Source organism: Saccostrea cucullata, unplaced genomic scaffold (genome assembly GCF_032062105.1).
Source record: "Saccostrea cucullata isolate Sc308-1 unplaced genomic scaffold, CSIRO_AGI_Scuc_v1 ctg6775, whole genome shotgun sequence".
Classification (NCBI taxonomy): domain Eukaryota; kingdom Metazoa; phylum Mollusca; class Bivalvia; order Ostreida; family Ostreidae; genus Saccostrea; species Saccostrea cuccullata.
This window is the reverse complement of record NW_026928406.1, coordinates 9,543-33,659: the sequence shown is the minus strand read 5'-3', so window position 1 is coordinate 33,659 and position 24,117 is coordinate 9,543. Positions and strand designations below refer to the sequence as shown.

The 24,117-nt window shown below is 34.0% G+C and overlaps 2 protein-coding genes and 1 long non-coding RNA gene across 3 annotated transcripts; all 3 read left to right on the top strand.

Moving 5' to 3' along the window:
• Window positions 1–219: 219 nt before the first annotated feature.
• On the top strand, window positions 220–1,076 carry LOC134277473 (uncharacterized; the record flags this gene model as incomplete). Its single annotated transcript, XM_062759803.1, has 3 exons — window positions 220–297; window positions 387–455; window positions 548–1,076. Coding segments are annotated over 3 exons (524 nt in total), but the record flags the coding sequence as incomplete, so codon positions are not given.
• A 1,013-nt stretch (window positions 1,077–2,089) lies between these two features.
• Window positions 2,090–23,413, top strand: LOC134277472 (uncharacterized). Its single transcript, XM_062759802.1, has 8 exons — window positions 2,090–2,340; window positions 10,999–11,103; window positions 11,277–11,319; window positions 13,006–13,151; window positions 13,772–13,816; window positions 15,163–15,231; window positions 15,985–16,047; window positions 22,871–23,413. The coding sequence occupies exons 1-8, from the start codon at window positions 2,190–2,192 to the stop codon at window positions 23,251–23,253; spliced, it is 1,005 nt and encodes a 334-aa protein (XP_062615786.1). The 5' UTR covers window positions 2,090–2,189; the 3' UTR covers window positions 23,254–23,413.
• Window positions 2,863–9,740, top strand: LOC134277471 (uncharacterized). Its single transcript, XR_009994262.1, has 4 exons — window positions 2,863–3,414; window positions 9,307–9,342; window positions 9,536–9,559; window positions 9,669–9,740. It is a non-coding gene; the product is annotated as an uncharacterized LOC134277471 (long non-coding RNA).
• Window positions 23,414–24,117: the final 704 nt, after the last annotated feature.

Sequence of the window (24,117 nt, the reverse complement as noted above, 5' to 3'; positions counted from 1 at the left end):
TGTAGGGGTGTTCATATGTGTACTATGTCGGAAAAAGAGATCAAGGCACAAAGGTAAATGCCACAATGAACAGCCACATGAATATGTTTTAAAGGTATATTTGGGGATCAATTGGCTTATGGCATAACGGAACTATATACATGTATGTTCTTTTTATTTGATTTAATGTCAAATGTTTTGTATAACTATTTAATAAAAATAATTTTCCTTTGATTTTAGGATGTAGACATGAAGTTCATATCGAATACCGGAAAACTCTAAGGCAGGAAAGTATCCTTGATGATTTTATTAACGCAGGTGTGTGCATTAAACATACATTAGACATGACTTTTTCATTGACATTCGATCTAGAAATTGTAGTCACTACTGTAGTGTTTTTTTAATAGAAATCGTGAACGGAAACGGTACAATTGTTCGGAATAGTTCAGCTGATGTTGAAAAACAACCTTTCTTGGGTATGTAAATATAGAACGTTGCCTGGTATTTTGGATACGTCACATTCCTCTGGTAATTTTTGATTGAACCACGGTCTTTTTTTTAATTCCAGAAATAAATCACAAATCTGCAGAACAAGTGAAAAATGTATTTATTTACATTGGGGACGATGAGGACAAGATAGCGGAGTCTTATGAACCTCTTATTTATGAGAATAGATACGATAAGTGTCAGTTTGTGAAGAGTATGAACGAATTTAAGGCAGACATATACACCAAAGTCTACTTCTTCCAGCACGTCTTTGCGGACGTTAAATCAGCGCCTCAGATAGAGGCCCTCCGTGAAGACTTTGATAAAATATTCACAGCAGCATCACAGCAACCTTCGTCGAAGTTTGTTTTGGAGATGCCGCTATCTGTATGGACTGAGCACAAGACACATCTACAGAAAACACCGTTATTTCATGAGAGATATATTATCATAGTCTAAATTATTGCCACAACAAAGAGAGAGGATTTTTATAGCAGTATTAAATACAATACAAGTTGTAAAAATTTTCATCTGTTTTAAGGAAATAGTTTTGTCTCCTTTGAAAATTACTTGCAGTTTCTTGGTTGATTAAAATGTATTTATATCTGCAATCCTTTTATATTGTACTACAGAATCAAATCCAGTGAATGTCCTTAAAGTGTAGAATATAGATCTATATTCTTTATCTCATCAGAACTGAGTACAGAAATTGGGTGAAAAGCTGATGAAAAATGAACCTTTATTTCTTTTTTTTTTATCTATTTAAGAATAAATAAAAGCAAAATTGAAACTACACTTAAATAAATACACATAAAGTAACTAGTTTTTGTTTATCGTTATCACAGACCTTTTCCAGCGCTATTCTTTATAGATTTTACACGTACAATTTGTAAATAAAAAAATTGTTATCAACATCTCAAGGTTATTGAAAATATGATTCTGAAAACTTCTTTGAATGAAAAAGTACACGATTCGAGTGTCAATAAAGGTAACAATATTTTCCGTTGTCTTACTCCAACTAAATTGTTGAAAACATACATCTTTTAAAACGAACATTCAAAGACATCATTATTGTCAGAGAGTCAAGAGATGAACGTTTTTTTAATACCACCACTACAAATGTTAATGCACAGTACAAAATTCTGCTCAAGACAGAAATATTCAAAGAAGTTTTCAGAAACATTTTCCTCCAATAGCTTTGGTCGAAATTCTACAGAACACACGAGTATAATTTTTTTTTGTCTTCGTGGATCAATTTTAATATTGGATGTTTTACCAAAAAACACCTCGTGTATTATCTTTAATAAAAGTTGCAAATATGTATGTATGTTTAATTAATCACAGTTAATTTAAAATTGAACTCGTTTCTATTCTAAGAGGGCAAAAACGTTGCACAAAAACTTATTGGTGGAGTTTTCCTAAAAACCTTTAAAATTCTTTTTAAAAATATAAAGAAGGGAATACATTGTGTTGGAGGTATGATTGACAAAGTTTATTTTGTGTACGTGATAATAATCTTTAAAACATGTTTTATTTTCTTTTGACCTGTTTATTTAGTAATTACTATGATAACTATGTTTACAGCTTTGAATTATCGAACTTTTTTTAGTTATCGTTCTTTAAAACCATTCTGAGCATGTTGAATCCAATCTGTAGAACCTATAAGACAAAAATTGATGTAAACCGAAAGTAAAGGTTTTTCCCTAGAATCATTATAACCTCAGATGGGTATGTTTTACTGCCCAGAGGACATCCCAAGTTGGAATCTGGCGTCACAAAGATTACAATGTGTAGAACCTAACTACTATCACTGTCTGACAAATGAAAATGACGACGCAACAGAGCAGTGCCTCAGCAGAGTCTGGATTCAAAAAGGTTAGTTAACACCGATAGGAATTTCCAGGATAGTTATTTCAACATCGTATATAGCGCAGATTATTTATATCCCTTGCTCATTCTGATCTTAGCAAAAACACAGTAAAATGAACAAAAGAAATTTAAATTGTTCCATTCTTGCAGAAAAATAAAAAGGTAACATTTAAAAAGCTCTTTTGTTTACCGAGTGAATGTGAGATTAAACTAACATGTGCATGGTTGATACACAAGGAATAACACTATTACTATTAGAAGTCAATATTTTTTCTGACTGTAGTATAATAAAAAATAAAATGCAACGGTTCGATATAAGATATCTGCATGATTTATGTATTTCTGCTATATTTCACAATGGTACGTTCTCAACGTGCAACTTCAGCTTATAGAATGCAAAAATACACAGCTGGTCGACCCAATAATCAGACTTCAGTATATAATCTTATTATAACAGGACTGGGTTGCTCAAAACACTGGTTAAATTTGACCACTGGACAAGTTAGCTGTTGGTTAAATTCGATATCCACTGGCCAACTAACCACTGGTCAAATATTTGTTGCTCAAATAAAAATTAGCCTCTGGTTAACTAACCACTGGTTAAGTGATTTAACCACTGGTTAGTATCCCACAATGCATTACATTTGTCCACTTGTCAACCAAAACAAAAATGGCCTCCAAAGTAGATGATCATGTGAGTAAAAAAAAGGAGTAATAACTTCAGCTGATGAAACTCTGTTCCTTATTGAGGAAGTTGAGAAATATTTTGATGTTATAAAATCGAAACAAACGAATCAAGTCACTAATATAAAGAAGACACAGGCTTGGAAAGAAATAACCAATGCTATAAATTCAAGGGGAGGATCCACAAGAACTGTGGATCAAATCAAAGAAAGGTACAGGAAGGTGTGTAATAAAGCCAAGGCAGACATTATCTCAATCAAGAAGGACCGCGCTAAGACCGGCGGTGGGCCACCACAGCCCTCACTGAATCTCGTGTCACAGAAAGTTGTGGACTTACAGATTCGCCCAATTTCTTTGGAATAACCGGAGGGGTCGAGGTTGGATTACATTTACCAGGTAAATATAAAAGTTAAACCTTACCTTAACCTTTTTCAGTTGTATAATACATGTACAACTGTACTTGTGTATCTATGAGAACGTCGTCTGCTATGCTGTACGTATGAGGAAATTCGCAAGAGTTACATTCTCGGGGTTTGATACGTTCTGTCGTCGGAGACTCACTTAAGCGTAAACTGTATAAAACTAGAGAAAAGTGTCGAAATCTATCAGAAACTAGATGCTGTCATGAGACAGTAATACCCGCACTAAGGTGTTTGCCTCTAAATGCACACTTCTTCATATTGGGCTTTACCACGGAAAAAGTCAATATATTTCAATAATTTACATAATACATGTATTCTTCAAATTGAGCATAATATGCTCAGGTGACCATGTAGCTGCAGATCTGCAGCGTTATGGTTTTATATATTTGTCTTTGACCATAACGCTACAGATCACCATATGCAAAAAAGGTGCAATTTACGGTGCAATATTTTTTTGCGCACTTTTGGGCAGAATTTCTCCATTTTCTAGCATTGGTCAATCAACTACCTTTCATTCCCTAATTTTAGACACATTCTGTAGTCAAAATGTATATTTTGTCCACCTCTCAGCCATTTATAGTCATCTCTACAGGCAATAAACCCGCTTGATTTGAATTTTATGCAATCTAACAAATAATTTTAATCAAGCGAGTTTATCTCGTGTAGAGACGAATATAAAACGTTTGGAGATGGATAAAATATACAGATTAGTTAAATAATGTGCCTAGAATTAGGGGGTGAAAGGTAGTAAATTGACCGATGCTGGAAAGTGGAGAAATTCTCCCCAGAAGTGCGCAAAAAAATATTGCACCGTAAATTGCACCTTTTTTGCATTACAGGATCTGTAGCTTTATGGTCAAAGACTAATATATAAAACCATAACGCTATACAGATCTGCAGCTAGTGACTATGTTACCCATGGGCCTCCATCTTATAGGTATTTCATATTCTTTATTCATTACCAGTCGGAAATTAGACAACAGAATTAAATTAATGATGTAAATTAGGTTTGATAAGGGGGGGGGGTGGCACATAATTGGAACTTTTAAATATATTTTCTCATATAGATTAACAACAAATAATATTATTCAAATTAGTGTAAAGCGTTTTTGATGAATTTTTCAAAATGTGCAAAGTTTATTTATATTTGATTAGGCAGAAACTTCTTGAAAGCTGCCATATACACAATCAATTTAGTCAACCCCGACACCTCTCCCATCAACACACACACACAAACACACCTTATTTGCCTGTTTTTGGAAATAGGCCTAGATGGCAAAGTTAAAATAAAACATGTTTTGTAAATGATAATTTTCAATTTGTTCTTGCACTATACATGTATCTGAACACCTGCATCACACTGGGCTTGCGTCACGTACCCAACTTAAGTACTAGTTTTACCACTGGCATTATCATTTTAGATTTCACTGCACGTGCAGTAGGCTACTAGTGTGCATCATTGCATATATGTCAGTAGGAATTATTTTATTTTGTGTTTTAACTGGATTATATTTCATGAAGATAACAGTGCCTAAATAATGACAATCGGTAAGTACAAGTTTTGGTATAGATTTGGGTAAAATAGTCTGAAATGCAAACGGTTAGGTTCAGCATCGGATGACCTTTGATCCTTTAAACTTACAATAGACGAATTTCACAATCTGAAGAGTTATCCCCCGTTATCAACGTTACATTCAGTTACAAGATCAGAATTTTTTTTCTGGGAGGGAGGTGGGGGAGGGGTTTCCAGACCAGAATTAGCCTGGTTCCCTGTCCCTGTTTTGCTTTATATACTCCGCGTCACTAGGGCCAGGTGGAGTACAATGGAATCCACCTGGCTCTCCTGCCTTGGCAAGGATGAGACAGGGGACCAGGCTAGACCAGAATTTCCCGAGAAGCAAAAAAAAAAAAAGAAGTTATGGTTGGGTCTGTTTTCTAGGGTGGAGGGACACTTAGGGCATCCAAAGTCATTTTTATTTCCTCCAGTATATATTATAGTCCTGCAAATTCCAAGGGGGGGGGGTGTTGAGGGGGGGATCTCCCAATCCACTTCCCTGTCCCTGTAATGACAAATGATCATGTGACTCCTAAATAGTAGGAAACTTTTTCCATTTCACTATATATAATTTTGTTTCTTGTGTTATTATGTTATGTAAATTTAATGGTATAAAGGTTATGAACCCCTAGAGGTCATCCCCACTTTCCTAATGAGCTGAAATGTTCACAATATGACTGCATTAAATTGAATAAAAGTGCATCAATGATAAGATTACTTGACATTCTATTCATGAATTTGTGTCAACCTATCTTCCTAGAATTAGGAATGAAAATCATTCGGAGATGGACCACATTAAACTATTTGTATAAACATTTTTTTTAAATGTAAAAACAAGTAGTAGTTTGCATACATGAACATTGAACAGGGGTCTGGGAAGTAGTGAGGGGAAGGATCGAGTTAATATTTCTTTATATACGTCTTAATGGTTGAAAACTCCTAAAATGAATGTTGACCTCAAATCTAACTTGTCCTCATTATTTTTCAAGTGGTGGTGTCTCCATATGAGTGAAAAATACCTGAGAGGGATGTTTAACAACAAACAAAATGACATAAAAACACAATATTGATTTGCGTTAAGAAATATGCAGGGGATTTTTTCCATCATAAATCTTCTCAAGAACAGCAAGGGCATTATTGTCCCCCATTTTGGGGAAAGGGAGGGGACATTAAATCTCATTTGTCTGTCAGTCTGTCCATCTTATTTACAGCTAGTATGTGCATCTGTCACAATAAATTTAACCTTGGTCATAACTTTTGAATAATAAGAGATTGTGCTTTCATATTTCACATGTGCATTACCACAAAACTTTCTAAATACACTATGATTTTTTAACCGAAGTGAGACCTTGACCTTAAAGTTTTACCTACTTTCCAAAAAATAACATTTTAAATTGATCATTTTGAAAGAGAATTAAGAAAGGGCATTCAAATTATACATGTTTATTACATGTGAAAAGACTTTTCAAAATATATCATGACTTTTGACTCTGTGACCTTGACCTAGAAGTTTAACCTACTTTTCAAAAATATTATATTGTATATATAACTTTTGATTCAAAAGAGATAGGACTTTCATATTTGACATGTACATTACCTGCAACAAAATGTTTCAGAGCATGCTATGATTTTTCCCCTTTGACCCAATTTTCAAAAATTGATATATGATAGGGGTGCATATTTGACACACAATCTGCCATAAATTATGGCATCCCATTCACTAAAACACAGAAAGCAGAGGACTACAATTCTTTGAATTTGCTTGTATAATCTTGATAGATGGAAACATCCTCATATAATGTAGATTCAAGTTTTTTATGCCACACCATGATTAGGAATACATACATGTATAGTTTTTGTCATGTCCGTCCTCCACCCTTCCATCTGTCTTTCCATCGGGCTCAAAGAAACTTTCTAGATATTTTTATCAAAGTTCATATGTTGATGCATACTGATGTAAATATCCACCAGCAGCAATATTTTTTGACTTTGACTTTTCCTTTGACCTTCACATAACTTTTCTTTAAATTAGTGTTTAGCTTTATTTTAAAGAAACCGTTCAAGTTGTGTAATGAAACTGCACATGATGATACATACTGATGTAAGCTTTACAATGCTTCACTCTTTTTTACCTTGACCATTCCTGTGACCTTGACCTCACTTTTCTAAAATTAATGTCTAGAGCAGTTTTGAATAAACAATTCAAGATATATTTATCAAACTTCAAATGCTAATACATACTGCTGAGAGCTATTAATACATCAACTCATTTTGACCTTGTATTTTCCTTTGACCTTGACCTCACTTTTTAAATTATGTGTTTATCTAAGTTTTAAATAAACCATTAATTATAGTTTTATCAAACTTCATATGCTAATAGTAAATTCATACTGATGTAAGCTTTTCAACTGCAACAACATTTTGGCCCAAACCTTTCCTTTGACCTCTCTTTTTTTTAGAAAAGGTGTTAAGCTCAGCTTCATTAAATCATTCAAGATATTTTTATCAAACATAATATGCTGATATGTATTAGTGAAGCTACTCACCTGCATCAAAAACTTCACCTTGCACATTCCTGTGACCTTGACCTCCATCCTTTTTAATTTGTATTTCGCTTAGTTTTAAAGAAATGATTTAAGACATTTTAAAAACGTCATATTTCGACCCCCATTTAACTCCCCAGGGCAAAATCAAAATTCCAAAACCCTGCTGTACATCAACATGACACTACCAACCATCTCCTAAAAGTTGATTAGGCTACTGTGTAAAATGTAAGAGGAGTTCAGGGAAGACGGGGCTTTTTGCATAAAAAACGTCATTTTTCGACCCCCATTTGACCCCCCGGGGCAAAATCAAAATTCCAAAACCTTACTGCACATCTACATGACACCACCAACCATCTCCCAAAAGTTGATTAGCCTACTGTGTAAAATGTAAGAGGAGTTCAGGGAAGACGGGGCTTTTTGCATAAAAAACGTCATTTTTCGACCCCCATTTGACCCCCCGGGGCAAAATCAAAATTCCGAAACCTTACTGCACATCTACATGACACCACCAACCATCTCCCAAAAGATGATTAGCCTACTGTGTAAAATGTAAGAGGAGTTCAGGGAAGACGGGGCTTTTTGCATTAAAAACGTCATTTTTCGACCCCCATTTGACCCCCCGGGGCAAAATCAAAATTCCAAAACCTTACTGCACATCTACATGACACCACCAACCATCTCCCAAAAGATGATTAGCCTACTGTGTAAAATGTAAGAGGAGTTCAAGGAAGACGGGGCTTTTTGCATAAAAAACATCATTTTTCGACCCCCATTTGACCCCCCGGGGCAAAATCAAAATTCCGAAACCTTACTGCACATCAACATGACACCACCAACCATCTCCCAAAAGATGATTAGCCTACTGTGTAAAATGTAAGAGGAGTTCAGGGAAGACGGGGCTTTTTGCATAAAAAACGTCATTTTTCGACCCCCATTTGACCCCCCGGGGCAAAATCAAAATTCCGAAACCTTACTGCACATCTACATGACACCACCAACCATCTCCCAAAAGATGATTAGCCTACTGTGTAAAATGTAAGAGGAGTTCAGGGAAGACGGGGCTTTTTGCATAAAAAACGTCATTTTTCGACCCCCATTTGACCCCCCGGGGCAAAATCAAAATTCCGAAACCTTACTGCACATCTACATGACACCACCAACCATCTCCCAAAAGATGATTAGCCTACTGTGTAAAATGTAAGAGGAGTTCAGGGAAGACGGGGCTTTTTGCATAAAAAACGTCATTTTTCGACCCCCATTTGACCCCCCGGGGCAAAATCAAAATTCCGAAACTTTACTGCACATCTACATGACACCACAAACCATCTCCCAAAAGATGATTAGCCTACTGTGTAAAATGTAAGAGGAGTTCAGGGAAGAAAAGTGTGACAGACGGACGGACGGACGGACGGACGGACGGACGGACATGAGTAACAACAATATACCCGAACTTTCTTTAGAAAGTGCGGGTATAATTAAATTTGCCACATTATATAAAATATCCTTCAATCGATCATGGTATCGTATGCGATAATAGTACAACTGTACAATAAAGGTCGTAGTCGTTTCAGGGATATCGCCCCTAATGCGTTTCGCTCCGATTTAATCAACGTAAATATTGATAAATTTTGAAGTGCCTTATAAAATATCACTTGTATTATTTTCAATCGATTAAGATCAATATCTAAAGAAGTCAATTGATGAATTGTGCAGTTATTTTCCTATATTAGACCTAAACCTTTGTCTTTTTAACCTATAATTACAGAGGTACTACCTTACTCAGCTGATTGTGGGAATTCCAGTAAGTATAAGCTTTTGCGTTTATAAAATAATAGATACAAAGACAATACGAAATATAATATTTCCAAATATTTTTTTTAATTTAAACCCAATTCATATGCATAAATTAAATAAAGAAGAAACTTACTTGAAGATATATATACTCATGTACATGTACAGATTAAGATTTATTTTATTTTCATTAGATCCTGCAGGTGGTAATACAGTTGAAAATACAGGTAAATTTAATTCTGATTTGAATGCATAATATAATAGCATTTTTAACACAAACATTATACATTGTAGTACATGTATATATATTTTAATATCCATGCACATGAATTGCAGTAATTGTTAACCAAGAAAAGAAGGCATGTACAAATGATCTTTTTATGACAGAGGCAGCAAACGATGGAAAAGGTAAGAGGAAAATTAATTATAATTCAAAAAATTGTTCTGTCTTTTTTTACCAGTCATCTATATAGCTATATCAGAAATGGAATCTGAACATTCCGACAGCAGATTCACGAAAAATGAAGGAGTCGTGGTTTGAACCAGGCCATTTAGCGACTACATTGATAAATCGTCCTAAATAACCAAAATAAAATATACCAGTATTGCTTGAATGAAATAAATGCACAGTTACTAAAGTATTCAAGTGCAATAAGCAAACTTGCCTTGATGATCACAGATTCCCTGTACATTGAGAGAATGATATCCCTTTCTATTTACGAATACATTCTCATGCAATGTGGGTCCGATAATACTAACATGAGTGCCGTCCGCTGCTCCAATGACTCCAGGAAAATTTGCTATGCTATAGAAACCCCTTTTGATGTTGTTTATTTCATCAGCAGAGGTGGGCCACGTGATATAATCCTCTGCAATGTCAGCGAGAGCCTGAGATACATCGCGAACACTCCTACTGACGCTGGAGACGTGGAACCCCATCGTATCTCCTATAGTTTTCATATTGTCACCCGTTGCATAATATCGCAAAGCCATTTCTACTTGACTTATTGCTGCAAGTGAGTGGGATCTCATGGCTGGGCGACATAACTTAGGATCTAATAAATTTGCTAAATAATTAACTGTTTCTTGAGAAAACCTATATCTTTCTTGATATTCATCAGCATCGAACTCATGTTGAAAATGTCTAAAAACTCTCTGTTTCCTCTGTCGTCTGCCGAAATTAACATTGAACAATAATCTAGAAGCCATAATTATCCACTGGTTAAGAGACTTAACCCACCTCTGTGGAATGGCTAACTTTAGCCAATATTTATCCACTGGATAGCAAAGTTAACCAGTGGATAAATTTTGAGCAACAGAATTTAACCAACGGTTAAAAGTTAACCACTGGATAAGAGATTTAACCAGTGGTTAGCCTTAACCAGTGTTTTGAGCAACTCAATTCAGAGTGAGAAATGCAATATGTACATTAATTTATAAAACTGTATTTTGCAAGCTAATGTTCACCCAATCGCAACTGTGTTAAACGTCAGAATTATACTTTTAAATGCCAAATGAAAAGAGAATAGCGAAATCCCTTCAATGTGATGGAGAAAAGCTATTCTTTCTTTACTTAGTAATAAAAGCTGTTCCTTAATTTGATATTATTTAAACCTTTCACTTACAAATGTATGGATGCTATAGTGTTTTTACTTTTCTTTTACAGATATGTGCCCAGAGTATAACTCAGAGGCCGGTAGGATCGATGCTACAGCATGTCTGCTTGATGGCTGTCCTAACAGTACATTCTGGTCTAATGAAGTATACAAATGTAATGATATAAACCAATGTAATATTACTGTAATGGTCGAAAAAAACCTAAATTTTCAAAACATTCATATTATGAAATCTGTATTGTCTATATCCATTAAAGAAATATAAAATGCAATATAATTTCAAAAAATGGCTACCAGTATATTTTTCAATCGACTTCATCTATTTCAGTTTCCGTGTGCCTGGATAGGACTAGAATAGCAAGCACACTCAGGTAATTCTTACTGTTAAATTTTTTTAAAAGAGGGAGATATACGAGGGTTGATCTAAAAGTAATGTCACAACTTTGATAAAATTGCTATAAATCGACGTAAAGCAACAAAATTACACATGATGGAAGTTTTAAGACCTAAAAAATTCAAAGGAATATGATGTATACTTTTCAAAATATCGGATGTTAAACAATGCGCCCTTGTAGTAGTACCATTATACGCTCACTCTTTTCATAATTTAGCCCTCTGTCAAAATTTTTTGAACAGTAGTATAAGACAAACTCAAAAGTTAACATGTAACTCTATACGTCTGTCTTTTTTGATGTCAGCACGTTTCCGTCCGATCTCCTACCTCTCCGACTTCTTGTCCTCTGCTAATCATTCAGTGACCGATCACCCGCCCAAAATTGCTGAAACGATCTTTTAAGATGTCTCTTATTTACATTCTTTATTCTGTAAGTCTGGTTGATTAACGAAAATATCGCTAGTGATGATTCCCATGTTTTAAAGCAAAAATCCATGACAACTCGTCGAACCTTTTATTCCCCGTTTCGACAATCCCTTTGTTCAATTCAAAAGAGTAAAACAACAATGTTTATGATCGCAAATACCAATGCCTTCATTAATTTTAAATTAAAGACCAGAATATTACGAGAATTGTGTCTTAAAAAAAATTAAGAGATTGTGTGCTTTTTAGAATCTTTTTAATGTGTTTGTCTTTGTCATTCTAAGAAAAAATACACTTTAAAACGTGATGTTTCGTTGTAACGCGGCGACACCCCCTATGCTCTATATTTTAAACATCCATAAAATAAATTCAAATAAACATTATTAAATTAAAATTTCAATGTTAATAAGATTGATATTTGTGCATCTTTTGGCATATTGTATTTGAATAAATGACGCGAAATATAAAAGATATGGACACTGTGACATTACTTTTGGATCAACCCTCGTAATAATGCTCCCGAAAATTTTTAAAATGTTATTTTTGTTTAATGAGTGATAGAGAAGTTTTTTTGAAAAGAAAAAAAATGTGAGGGAAAAAATTATGAAAAATCACTAATATTGCAACCCCAATGCTTATAAATTGATTCAAATGGGTTTAAAATTGTATTCATAACTCACATTTCACCATGCAATGATTGTCCTTACTTATTTCCTATATAATATCGGGTATATATATTGTTACACTTTGGCTGAATATGTATTATTGTATTCATAAATAAGACGTAAGTTTCTCAGATTAACAAAATTTTAAATATCTGAATCTATTGTAAATATGTCATTATTACAGTTTGTCAATAATTTTACTTAAATAAATGAAATTTACACACAAATAAGTTCAAATATAAAGAAAATACCGTAAAAGCACAAATATTCGTGGGGGATTAAATTTCGTTTATTTCGTTGTTAACAATATTCAACGAAATTAAATCCCACACGAAATTTTATATGACTATATATTGAATAGGGTTACTTTCAAAACAACGAAATTAAATGCCCACGAAACTATTTTTGATGAGAAAACAACGAAATTTTATGCCCACGAAAATTTGTGCTTCTACAGTAGTATTTATTTTGAATTCAATTATCCCCAGTTTGGAGCCAAGGCAGTCCAATTTCACCATTTTTTTTTTTTACTTTTTGAAAAGTGCCTTTCTCAAAGAAGCTAAAAATTCTTAAAGTTTTCAGCACATGACGACTACAGAAGCCGACCCTCAGGACTCTATCAATCTCATAGTTATTATTGTTGTCATCGCCTGCATGGTACTTCTAATATCCACTGTCTCTGTTGTGATATGTATTGTGTTGAAAAGAAGAAAACAAACAGGTAATTACTTTTTACGATTAAGGGGTATATAGTTTTTTTCCCCTGTCCATTCGAGTGTGCCACCGGTCACGGTAGCCTTGTGATAGAACGTTCGCTTTGTGATCGGGAGACCCGGGTTCGATTCTCGTTCGCAGCGCCGTGTCAATTCTAAGACGCTAAACGATTGGCATTAAAAGTGAAAGTCACAGGTCTTTAGGATATTACTTTAAAAACGTAGGTCCCGTGTCGCGGTAGGCGTTGGAACGATAAAGAACCCTCACTGCTTAATTGCCCTGGGTGCCGAGTATAGGTCTAATTTTGAAGCCCTTCATCGGCATACGGTGACGTCTCCAAATGAGTGAAAAATTCTCGAGAGGAACGTTAAACAACATTCAGTCAATCATCAATGGAGGGTGCCAATTAGACAAAAAGAATCTCCTCTCGCCTTATGTACTCAAAATTTAAAATTTAAAAAAATAGATTTATTATTGCTTTGGTTAAGAGCGTAAGAAGAGTTGATGCAGTGAATTTTAATTTTAAATTTAAACATTTTATGTTTTATAACACCTTTAAAATAATGTTTAAAATAATATTTCACCAAATATCAGCCCAATTTAAATGAATGTTAAATTATATTACAGATAACAATCTAAACACAGAAGAAGATATTGCACTCAATGACTCAGGTAACGATAGATTTTATGACTCTTTTAATTCATATTTTATTGACGAAATATAGGATTTCCCATAATTTGTGCTTGGATATGATTTTTATCCATAGAACTTTTTGATGTTTTTTCATCCTTGAGTCTTGGCAAGGGGAAAAAATACATCGTTTAAAAAAAAAACATAATCATCAAAAATCATATCCAACCATAAATCACGAGATATTCCTTTCATCTCATGTTTTGAATATCACTATCGATCATTTACAATATTTTTTTAATAAAGGAATTTCCTTTATTTTACTTAAACTCTCACAAAAACACATTGTGTTGTAAAATGAATCGGATACAAAAATCAAATAAGAAATATCCAAGAGATAAAGGGATAAATATGAGATAAGCTAGAAAATTTTCAACTGCCCAGGGTTTTTTGCATTCGGCGTTTATGCAAATTATCAGGCAAGCCACTCGATTGATCACATCATGAAACCAAAAAATTAGACAGTTATTCCTTAATAAAAATGCTTCACATTTACATTTTACGAGTATGGAAAATCAATTGTGACGCCACAGGAAAACTTGAAAAATAAATCTGCTTCAGAAATTCATCACTATGCAATGACAGTGATATGTTTAATATGAAATAAAATTATTCATGACGCGTGTAACCAATGTGTGCTTGATCTCGTTGCACTGAGAATCAAACACTTCGTCACTAACGTCACTGACATTAGACTCCAGCGTAAAGAAACGGATGAGTGGATGTGGCAATTTCACAAAATGTTACCAAGAACTTTAATAAATGTTTCAACAAAATAATTTTTGAATAAAATTACACAAGAACTGTTGATTTCAACAACGTTTCAGATATACATCAGCAGCGACTATGACTTATCTGTCCTTTGAGTCATGTGACCTGTCTCCCCTTAAAGCCTAATATAAGTAACACAAAATTAATTTATGTTACTTTTTAAACAACTCAAAGTGGACTGCAAGTAAATAAATAATTTCTAAAAACATAGAGTGTATAGGACTAGCTATCAAGATGAATTTGAATGTATATTTTCTTTTTTTTTTTTTTACAAGAATCTAGATGATCAAAACTGTTTAATTTTTTATAATACGTAAATGTTGATTCGAAAATATTTTGGAATAAAATTACACAAGAACCATTGATTTTAAAGTTTTACATGTATATCAGCAGTGACTTTGACGTAATCTATCTTTTGAGTCACGTGACATGAGTCCTGTCTCCCCTTAGAAGGAAAAATTAAATTATTGAAAGCAAGATTGATAAGAGATTAGTTAGTAAATCATTTCGTACTCTCAAAGGCTTTATCAAGATAATTTCAATTTCCTATATTAAGATAAGAGAGGTTTGAGAAATAAGGATGAAAATGAGAAATATTTCAACATCAGGGAAAACCATCATGCACGTGAGTACCACTTTTTATTAAGACACTGTGAAATCATCAATGTTTGTGGGAGACCAATGTGTCTGGATTTCGAAGGCTCTTCTTATCCACAATTTATCCCCACGAACATTAATATTATTTTTCAGGACATTTATTCATTGAATCATAATTATGTGTATACGAGTTTCCAACGAATCGCGTACCCGGAAAAAAATGTTCATAACCATTGATCCTTGTGAACTAAAATGATTGCACAGTAAATAAAAAAATACAAGCCTTCTTTCTGTTAATTTCTAATCTTTTAAAACAAACGTACAGAATTATGTAAAAATTACAACCTTTTTAACTGAAAAATTGTATCATACCACATGAGTAAATTGATGTGAATTTTCGCATGGCAAGCGCACATATAAAAAGAGTTAACTTTCATTGTAACACTCAAAATAGAAATTACGTTAAATTCTAGGTTGCGCCACCTGAACATATTTAAAATTCACTATTAATTAAAAGATATGATTCATAGTTAATTTTACAAAAGAAAAGAAGATGTTTATCATTAACTGTGTTTGATAACACCTTGTTGGTCAAGAAATGTATAAACAATACAAAAGTATATCGGACGAGGGCAAAATATACTGTATCTCAATTGATTCGATACGCAAGAGCATGCTGCACGTATGTACAATTTATAAGACGATGTAAATTATTCACAAACAAGTTGAAGAAATGTATTATTTGAAAAATACTAATCTCACCTTTAATTTTTTTCTACAGTGACTCCAAAAACACGAGGAAATGTTAAAATATCTCATGAAGATGAGGATACACGACTCATTAGTATGTATCAAATAGAAAGCTGAATGATGTTATATAATGTTTTTAATTTTCATATCTTCAGCACGTCTTAGCTGATTTTGTTTATACTGAAACGTTATTAACTATAAATATAATTATATAGTATGTTATATAACTTAATTTAATCTTATATACCCCTTGATTGAAATTGTGAGGCAAACTGTTTTATAGTCTAAATTATTCAGATATTTGTCTGAATAATTTCCAGTAATAATCATATTGTCAAGACGATAAAGAATCTAACAAAAAGTTTAAACTTACCTATATATTTAAAGACGATGACAAGAGAATAATATAAGTTATATATATATATATATATATATATATATATATATATATATATATATATATATATATATATATATATATATATATGTAAAGCACTAAAAAACCAACAACACTGTATATCCTAAATGTCGGATCTACCAAGTAGATACAAGGTCACGGATGGAAATTTATATAAAGCACTAAAAATGACCAACGACACGAACAATAAAAATTGTCAAATTTTCGGGACGCCCTGTCCCTTCCTCAGGACAAAGAAAAAAGTTAAAAAGTCATAAGAACAAAGGAAAAAGAGAAACAAAAACAACTAGCACTACTACTAAACTACTAAACACTAGATATTTACATACTTAATTACATGATGAATTGGAAATTTTTAAGAACACTAATAAAGAAAGAAATCCGGACCGCTATGAAATGCGTCCGGTCTATCGGGTATACTCGGGTGAAGTGCGATTTACATAATTGAACGAATTAATTATGCTAATTAATTACGACAATCAGTAAATCGTACATTGTTTCATTCTCTCAAAATGGCGTAAATTTACTTAATAAAGAATAATCGAAGAAAAATAATATAGCAGGGATATTTAAACATATGAATTATGATCAATTATAAATTTTGAAATATTTAAGGACTTATTACCGGGAAAAAAATAATTAACAAAGGTGTAAGCAATACATAGTTATGAAAGTTGTTCGACAGTTGGTGACGCAAATTAACTGAAGAGTTTACACTAAATTGAGAGAATAATCTTGTTTAGTATCATCAGGAATTGGGTCTAGTTTACGTTCATTCTGGTGAAGTCATTTAGTTTGTTAATACCATTAGGGCGGAATGACTTCAATCTGTGCATCCAGAATTTTTCTTTGCTTTTTCTCTTTTTTATTGTTCGTGTCGTTGGTCATTTTTAGTGCTTTATATAAATTTCCATCCGTGACCTTGTATCTACTTGGTAGATCCGACATTTAGGATATACAGTGTTGTTGGTTTTTTAGTGCTTTTTATATCCTTTTTCGCCAACTGTATCTTCACAGATCCACCCGTATATCCATCATTTCTTTGTCTATATTTTCTGTTCTTATCATTTATTTTTGGTCATGTCTTTCATCATTTGACGTTTTTTACTATTTATTTTGTTTCCAACCATTGCAAATACGTTCTTTCCACTTTTCCCTTTCGATTTTTACTCACGTACCGTTTGTTTTTAATATTTTTGAATTCGTGCACGAGTTATCTACGAAATCCTTTAGAATACAGAACAATCGTTCGTTGAATCTTTCGACTTAATACGACTAAAAACTTTAAAGTAGTCTTATCATTTTGGCAATTCTAATTTCCATTCAAATATGTCTATTAAAGATAACCCAACATTTAAACTTCTAAAGAAAGAACATCAAAAATCAATAAAAACTGAACACCGGGTCTCCAATTTACAGACCTACTTAGAGTGTGACATTATTCCGAAAGGTTTTCAGATAAATGTTACACCTAACATAGGGCCAATCTCCAAACGCTTTCAGGAACGCTGGGACGTTATTACAAGTAGATGTTCTAAACAATTGATGTCACTCTGTCTTTCTTGGGATATCCACAAGTTAGGACAATTGAAGAGTGAGATCAAGTCCTTAGAATCATCCCTCAACGATATCATGTCCCAGGCCGATCTTGATGAAGCCCATAATATTATAGACACCTATAATATGGCCCTAACAAATAAAGTCAACAAGACTCAAAAAAAGAAATTTCTCCGCGACAGTGTTCCACAGTCTAGGAACAACTGGTCAGAGGTCAGAGTTAACAAAACACGCAAACCCCGCTCGAGACGCTTCAAACGCATTAAGACAATCGCGAGGGACGGACCCATACAAACTCCTGACGTCTGCCCAGTGCTCAATACATCTAGTGCTCCTATCTCCGAATCGGAGACCTCACTTCTTTCCAAGGGGCTAAATTTCTGCCCCACACCACATGAGGTCGACGAAAAACAAGTCAGAGAGGACACCCGAGCATTCTTCCGGAGACTTCGTTTGAAGGAGCACTTCTCTAGAAAAGACTCCGAAGTAAATTCATACGACTCTTCCAAGCCAGATTTACACGATCTAGAGGAACACAAACTCTATAAGCCCAAGAGTGACTGGGAACCTGCACCGGGCAAGTGCGGCGCGCTTGAGTCGTATATTGACGCCGTTGAGTCAGACATAGAGAAGCTCCTTTCAATGCCAGACAAGACTCCCGACAATTTGAGTAAGGAAGAGAGATCTGCCTTACAATCATTAAAAAATCGGGATGACATTGTAATCAAGAAAGCAGACAAAGGCTCTACAGTTGTAGTAATGGATAAAGAGACTTACATGGCGGAGGCCCAAAGACAACTCTCAGACGAACGTTTCTATAAGAAACTGGACTCTGACCCTACTAAAGAATTCTCCACCGCCATTACCAAAACTCTTGACGATATGTTTGAGAAAAATGAGATTGGTATCAACGTCTATGAGACCTTAAATCCTATTGACTGTAGACCAGGACAATTCTATCTGCTTCCTAAAATACACAAAGAAGGCATGCCAGGTCGCCCCATAGTCAGCGCAATTGGACACCCCACGGAGAAAATTTCTGAATTCATTGATTTACATCTCCGTCCACACGTAGAGAATTTGCCATCCTATCTCATGGACACCACGGACTACATTAACAAGACGCCCTCTACTGGCCTCCCAAATCATACCCTCCTCGTGACTATGGACGTCACATCTTTGTACACCAATATTCCACACGATGAGGGTATCGAAGCCTGTAGAGAAGTCTGGGATAGTAGATCCATACAAATTCCTTCTACAGAGTCCCTTGCTAAGCTCCTTGAACATGTTCTCAAGTTCAACAACTTCATGTTTAATGGAGAACATTACCTGCAGGTTAATGGCACTGCTATGGGTACGAAAATGGCACCGTCTTATGCCAATGTCTTCATGGGCAGACTGGAACGCAACTTGTTACTTCAAGCACCATTTAGGCCCCATAGCTGGTTGCGTTTCATTGACGATATAGAGATGAAGTGGGTGGAATGTCGCGAGAGCCTCGAGGCATTCATTACGTTTGCCAACACCTTTCATCAATCGATCAAATTTACAGTAGACGTATCTAACTCGAAAAACGTATTCCTAGATACTACATCTACCCTGATTGATGGTGAAATCGAATTCAGTCTCCACACCAAACCCACAGACTCCCACCTATATCTTATGCCCTCTAGCTGTCATCCCCCACACACTTTTAAGGGAGTGCCTAAGGGTCTAGCCACCAGAATTCGACGCATCTGTTCGTCCCCTGCCTTATATCAGGAGCAAAGTGGTCTTCTTAAGTCCCACTTATGCAAAAGAGGCTACAATGCCCGCACCGTACAAACAGCTATTGATGAGATGACGGGACATGACAGGCAAAACCTATTACGCTACAAGGAGAAAGACAATAGCGGCAGGGTCCCTCTGGTAACCACATACCATCCCGTCCTTAAGAACCTTAGCGGTATCCTTCAAAAGAACCTACCAATTCTCCATTCAAACAAACGAATGGCAGAGGTCTTTAAGGAACCCCCATTGGCTGCATACAGACGCCCAAGGAACCTAAAGGACATGGTAGTAAGAACCAGACTGGACAACCCATTACCTAACGGGGGCTTTAAAACTTGCTCCGACAGAAGATGTCTTCTTTGTAAGCACAACACTGACACAGACAGTTTTAACAGCCCTGTTACAGGCCGCAGCTACAAAATACTAGGGAATTTGTCCTGTCATACTGACAACTGCATTTATCTCATCAGTTGCAAAGTTTGCTCCAAACAGTGTATTGGTGAAACAGGAGATCTCCGCAGGAGAGTCAATAACCACCGTTCGACCATTAGGACCAAAAAACTCAATGAACCTGTTGGGGAACATTTCAACCTTGAGGGTCACAAATGGGAGGACACTAGACCCAATTCCTGATGATACTAAACAAGATTATTCTCTCAATTTAGTGTAAACTCTTCAGTTAATTTGCGTCACCAACTCTCGAACAACTTTCATAACTATGTATTGCTTACACCTTTGTTAATTATTTTTTTCCCGGTAATAAGTCCTTAAATATTTCAAAATTTATAATTGATCATAATTCATATGTTTAAATATCCCTGCTATATTATTTTTCTTCGATTATTCTTTATTAAGTAAATTTACGCCATTTTGAGAGAATGAAACAATGTACGATTTACTGATTGTCGTAATTAATTAGCATAATTAATTCGTTCAATTATGTAAATCGCACTTCACCCGAGTATACCCGATAGACCGGACGCATTTCATAGCGGTCCGGATTTCTTTCTTTATTAGTGTTCTTAAAAATTTCCAATTCATCATGTAATTAAGTATGTAAATATCTAGTGTTTAGTAGTTTAGTAGTAGTGCTAGTTGTTTTTGTTTCTCTTTTTCCTTTGTTCTTATGACTTTTTAACTTTTTTCTTTGTCCTGAGGAAGGGACAGGGCGTCCCGAAAATTTGACAATTTTTATTGTTCGTGTCGTTGGTCATTTTTAGTGCTTTATATATATATATATATATATATATATATATATATATATATATATATATATATATATATATATATATATATATATATATATATGGGACGGACAACTTCGGAATGGAAATTTTTCCGAACTTGCGCACCCTTTTCCTTTAAAGCTATCATCTTAAGGTTTTTTTTAAAGGGTGGGGCTTTTATAATCAAATTGATTTATGAGATATTTGAGTTCAAGAAAAAATCCATGGGGAAACATGAACTTAAAAATACCCCACAAAAACCCCCACAAAAAAACCCATGGGGTTTATTTTTCACCCCATGGGGGAAATAACCCTACGAAAATCAATGTAGGTTTTTTAAACCCATATGTTGCTTATATTGTCATATGGGGTTTTTTCTCCCACGTTTCTTTATCATGGGGTTTTAAATCCCATGTATTGATAGATTTACTGTAAGATAATTCCTAAAAACTTTTTTTTTCTTAGACTAATGGATCATTAGTATCTTCTCTGTTTTTCATTTTATAAAAGTGGATAGTTATAACAAATATCTATTATTTTTCAAATTTTCAAGTATTCATTCTTCAGATTCAGCCTTCATAAAAGAAGATTTATATGAAAACAGGTTTCTAAGGCAGTTGCCTCCCATAATGAAACATTCATCATAAAACTCTTCAGTGACACAGATTATTTGATCGATGACAATTAATCTGAATACATGTATTTAAAAAAAAGAAACAAGAAAATTTAATACCAACACAATATACACAATAGAAACCAATTCACAGTGTCCAAAGAGGGTCTTTTTTCTTAACTAATATGTATTTATATATGTTAGGTTTATATGATGTCTAGTTTGTGGTTTTTTTTAAATCTCCATTTCCCTTGCATTCACCACGAATAAGATTGGATTTATTTAATTCATGTGCAATATATCTACATATTTAATTAATGGAACTCATTCAGTTATGTATCACAAAGTACAACTATTAAAATCTTTTGATTCACCCAAATATTTAAATATATATATATATATATTGATTCATCTTTGCATCTCCGATATCATTTCCTCTGATGAAAAATTGTTACCTTGAACATTTAGACTAGCTACATGTAAATAGGTATTACAGATTGTTAGAAATTTTCTATGCATATTTAAACATGTTAAATTCAGTTTCAAAACACAAAGATTACAGATTTACATTCTTCTGATTTAATTTATACGTTTCTAACTTTTATAAATTGTTTTGGTTGCGTTCAATCTATGTTGAATAGAGTAATCAAGTGATTGTTTTTACTTCGGTAACTTTTATTCATCCCAACCATGTAAGTGTTATGTGTTGTTGAGAGTATGCCACTTCTAACCGCGGCATACATCTCATACATCAGCGTGTTAACAAACTGTTCATAACGCTGTTAATGCAAATTTGAGTGAGAGAAAATTTCTCATTTTTATTATTGCTATATCATTAAAACATGATTGGTACATTCAAAAAATAAACATGGGTTATATATGAGCTGTTTTTCTAGATAAATGGGAAACTATCAAACCAAATGCAAAAAGCTCTTCCCTTTGGTATTTGATTTTTGTTTTTATAAACCTCTTCAATTTGTATCTCTCTATATAAAACACACAAAAACCCTTTATTCCCTTTATAAAACTACCATGTTCTTATACCATTTTGGATTTCAAACGAAATGAAAATAAAGAGGGTTTTTTTTAATGATCGATACCTTATTTTAGCCATTCAGTTTTAACAATCTCAACATCGTTTTAAATTCCTAAATCGAATCCTCGCTAATAAATCGGTGTATACGGTATTTACCCAGCGGTAGCCCTAACCAAAAGTAGTCAATGGCATGTTAATTTTTGATATTACAGAGTTAAAAAAAGATAAAACTTAAGCCGTCATAAAATCAATTTATTCGCTTTTCTATTAAAAAAAAACAAATCTTTATTGTAGGCGATACAGACGAAAGAGAGAACTACACAAATATCAATTTTGATATTTCACGTGTGTGGGTGATTGTCACTAAAGACACGATTCAAACTGCAAAATTACTACAGCCAATAATCCAAAGGTATGGCGTCTCTAAGCTTGCCTACATTAACAATACACCAGGGAGTTGGAAAGCCGAATTAAATCAAAAAGACATCATGATATTCCGCTCCGGTTACTTTTCAGCTGGAGAACAAATCACAAAAGATTTTGATGAACTTTTTGATCATTTAAAAATTCATACGGAACTCTGTATAGTGTTTGAAATTACTAAACAAAATTGGCAAAGTCTGAGAAAAGATATGAAATTGATCCGAAGTGCTAAGGTGATTCAGATTTCAGAATGAACGAAAGAGGTAATATTACCCAACGTTTGACTATACACAGTCAGATGTAGGACCGGTCGGTTAGAGAAATGAATACAGATTTTATTTTTACTGAGCCTTACATTTAGGACGACTTGAGCTGAACTCTGATATATTGAAACAAATTCAGTGATATCAAGTGATCGACAAAGACAATCCTGAAAAGTTGATTTAAAAAAAAGGGGGGGGGATGCTACATTGTATGTAAATTGCTGTTTAAATATTTTTTTTTATATTTTATGTAAATCAAGTAAAAGCATGCATTCTTAACCCAAATTTAGAGTTATATACTTTTTTTTCTTAACATTACCAACCGTTACAGTTAATGACTTTTGATTGTTACATTACCGACATTGTAAAGACTTGAATGTCTAAGATAGAACACCAACTTGAAGTCAAAACCACTATCTTACCAATTCCGTATATGATCACAAGTACAGTTGTAACAGTAGTAGACTGGATTTTAAAAAGTAATTACACTTTATATTTGAATATTATGAAAAGAAAGGGCACTTAATTAAGCAATACTTAATGGGGCCTTTTTATGTGTCATTTTACTATAAAGAATATATTACCAAATCGTTCTCTTTATGTAATAGTTGGATACTAATTGATATTTCTAATTAAAAAGCACATTAAGCATCATCACCTAAATCAGCTATTCCAAATCCAAAGTCGTATCGAACCCCCTTTTTAAGTTTCGTTTATGTAAATCAAGGGGACGAGATACTTGTACATCTGATGGTGGATCATAGTCGGGCGCGTTTGCGAAATGTTACTTCCTGCACCAAATCTATCTTTAAAAATTGAATGAAGTTGTGTAGTTGCCTTTAACCATAATGTTTG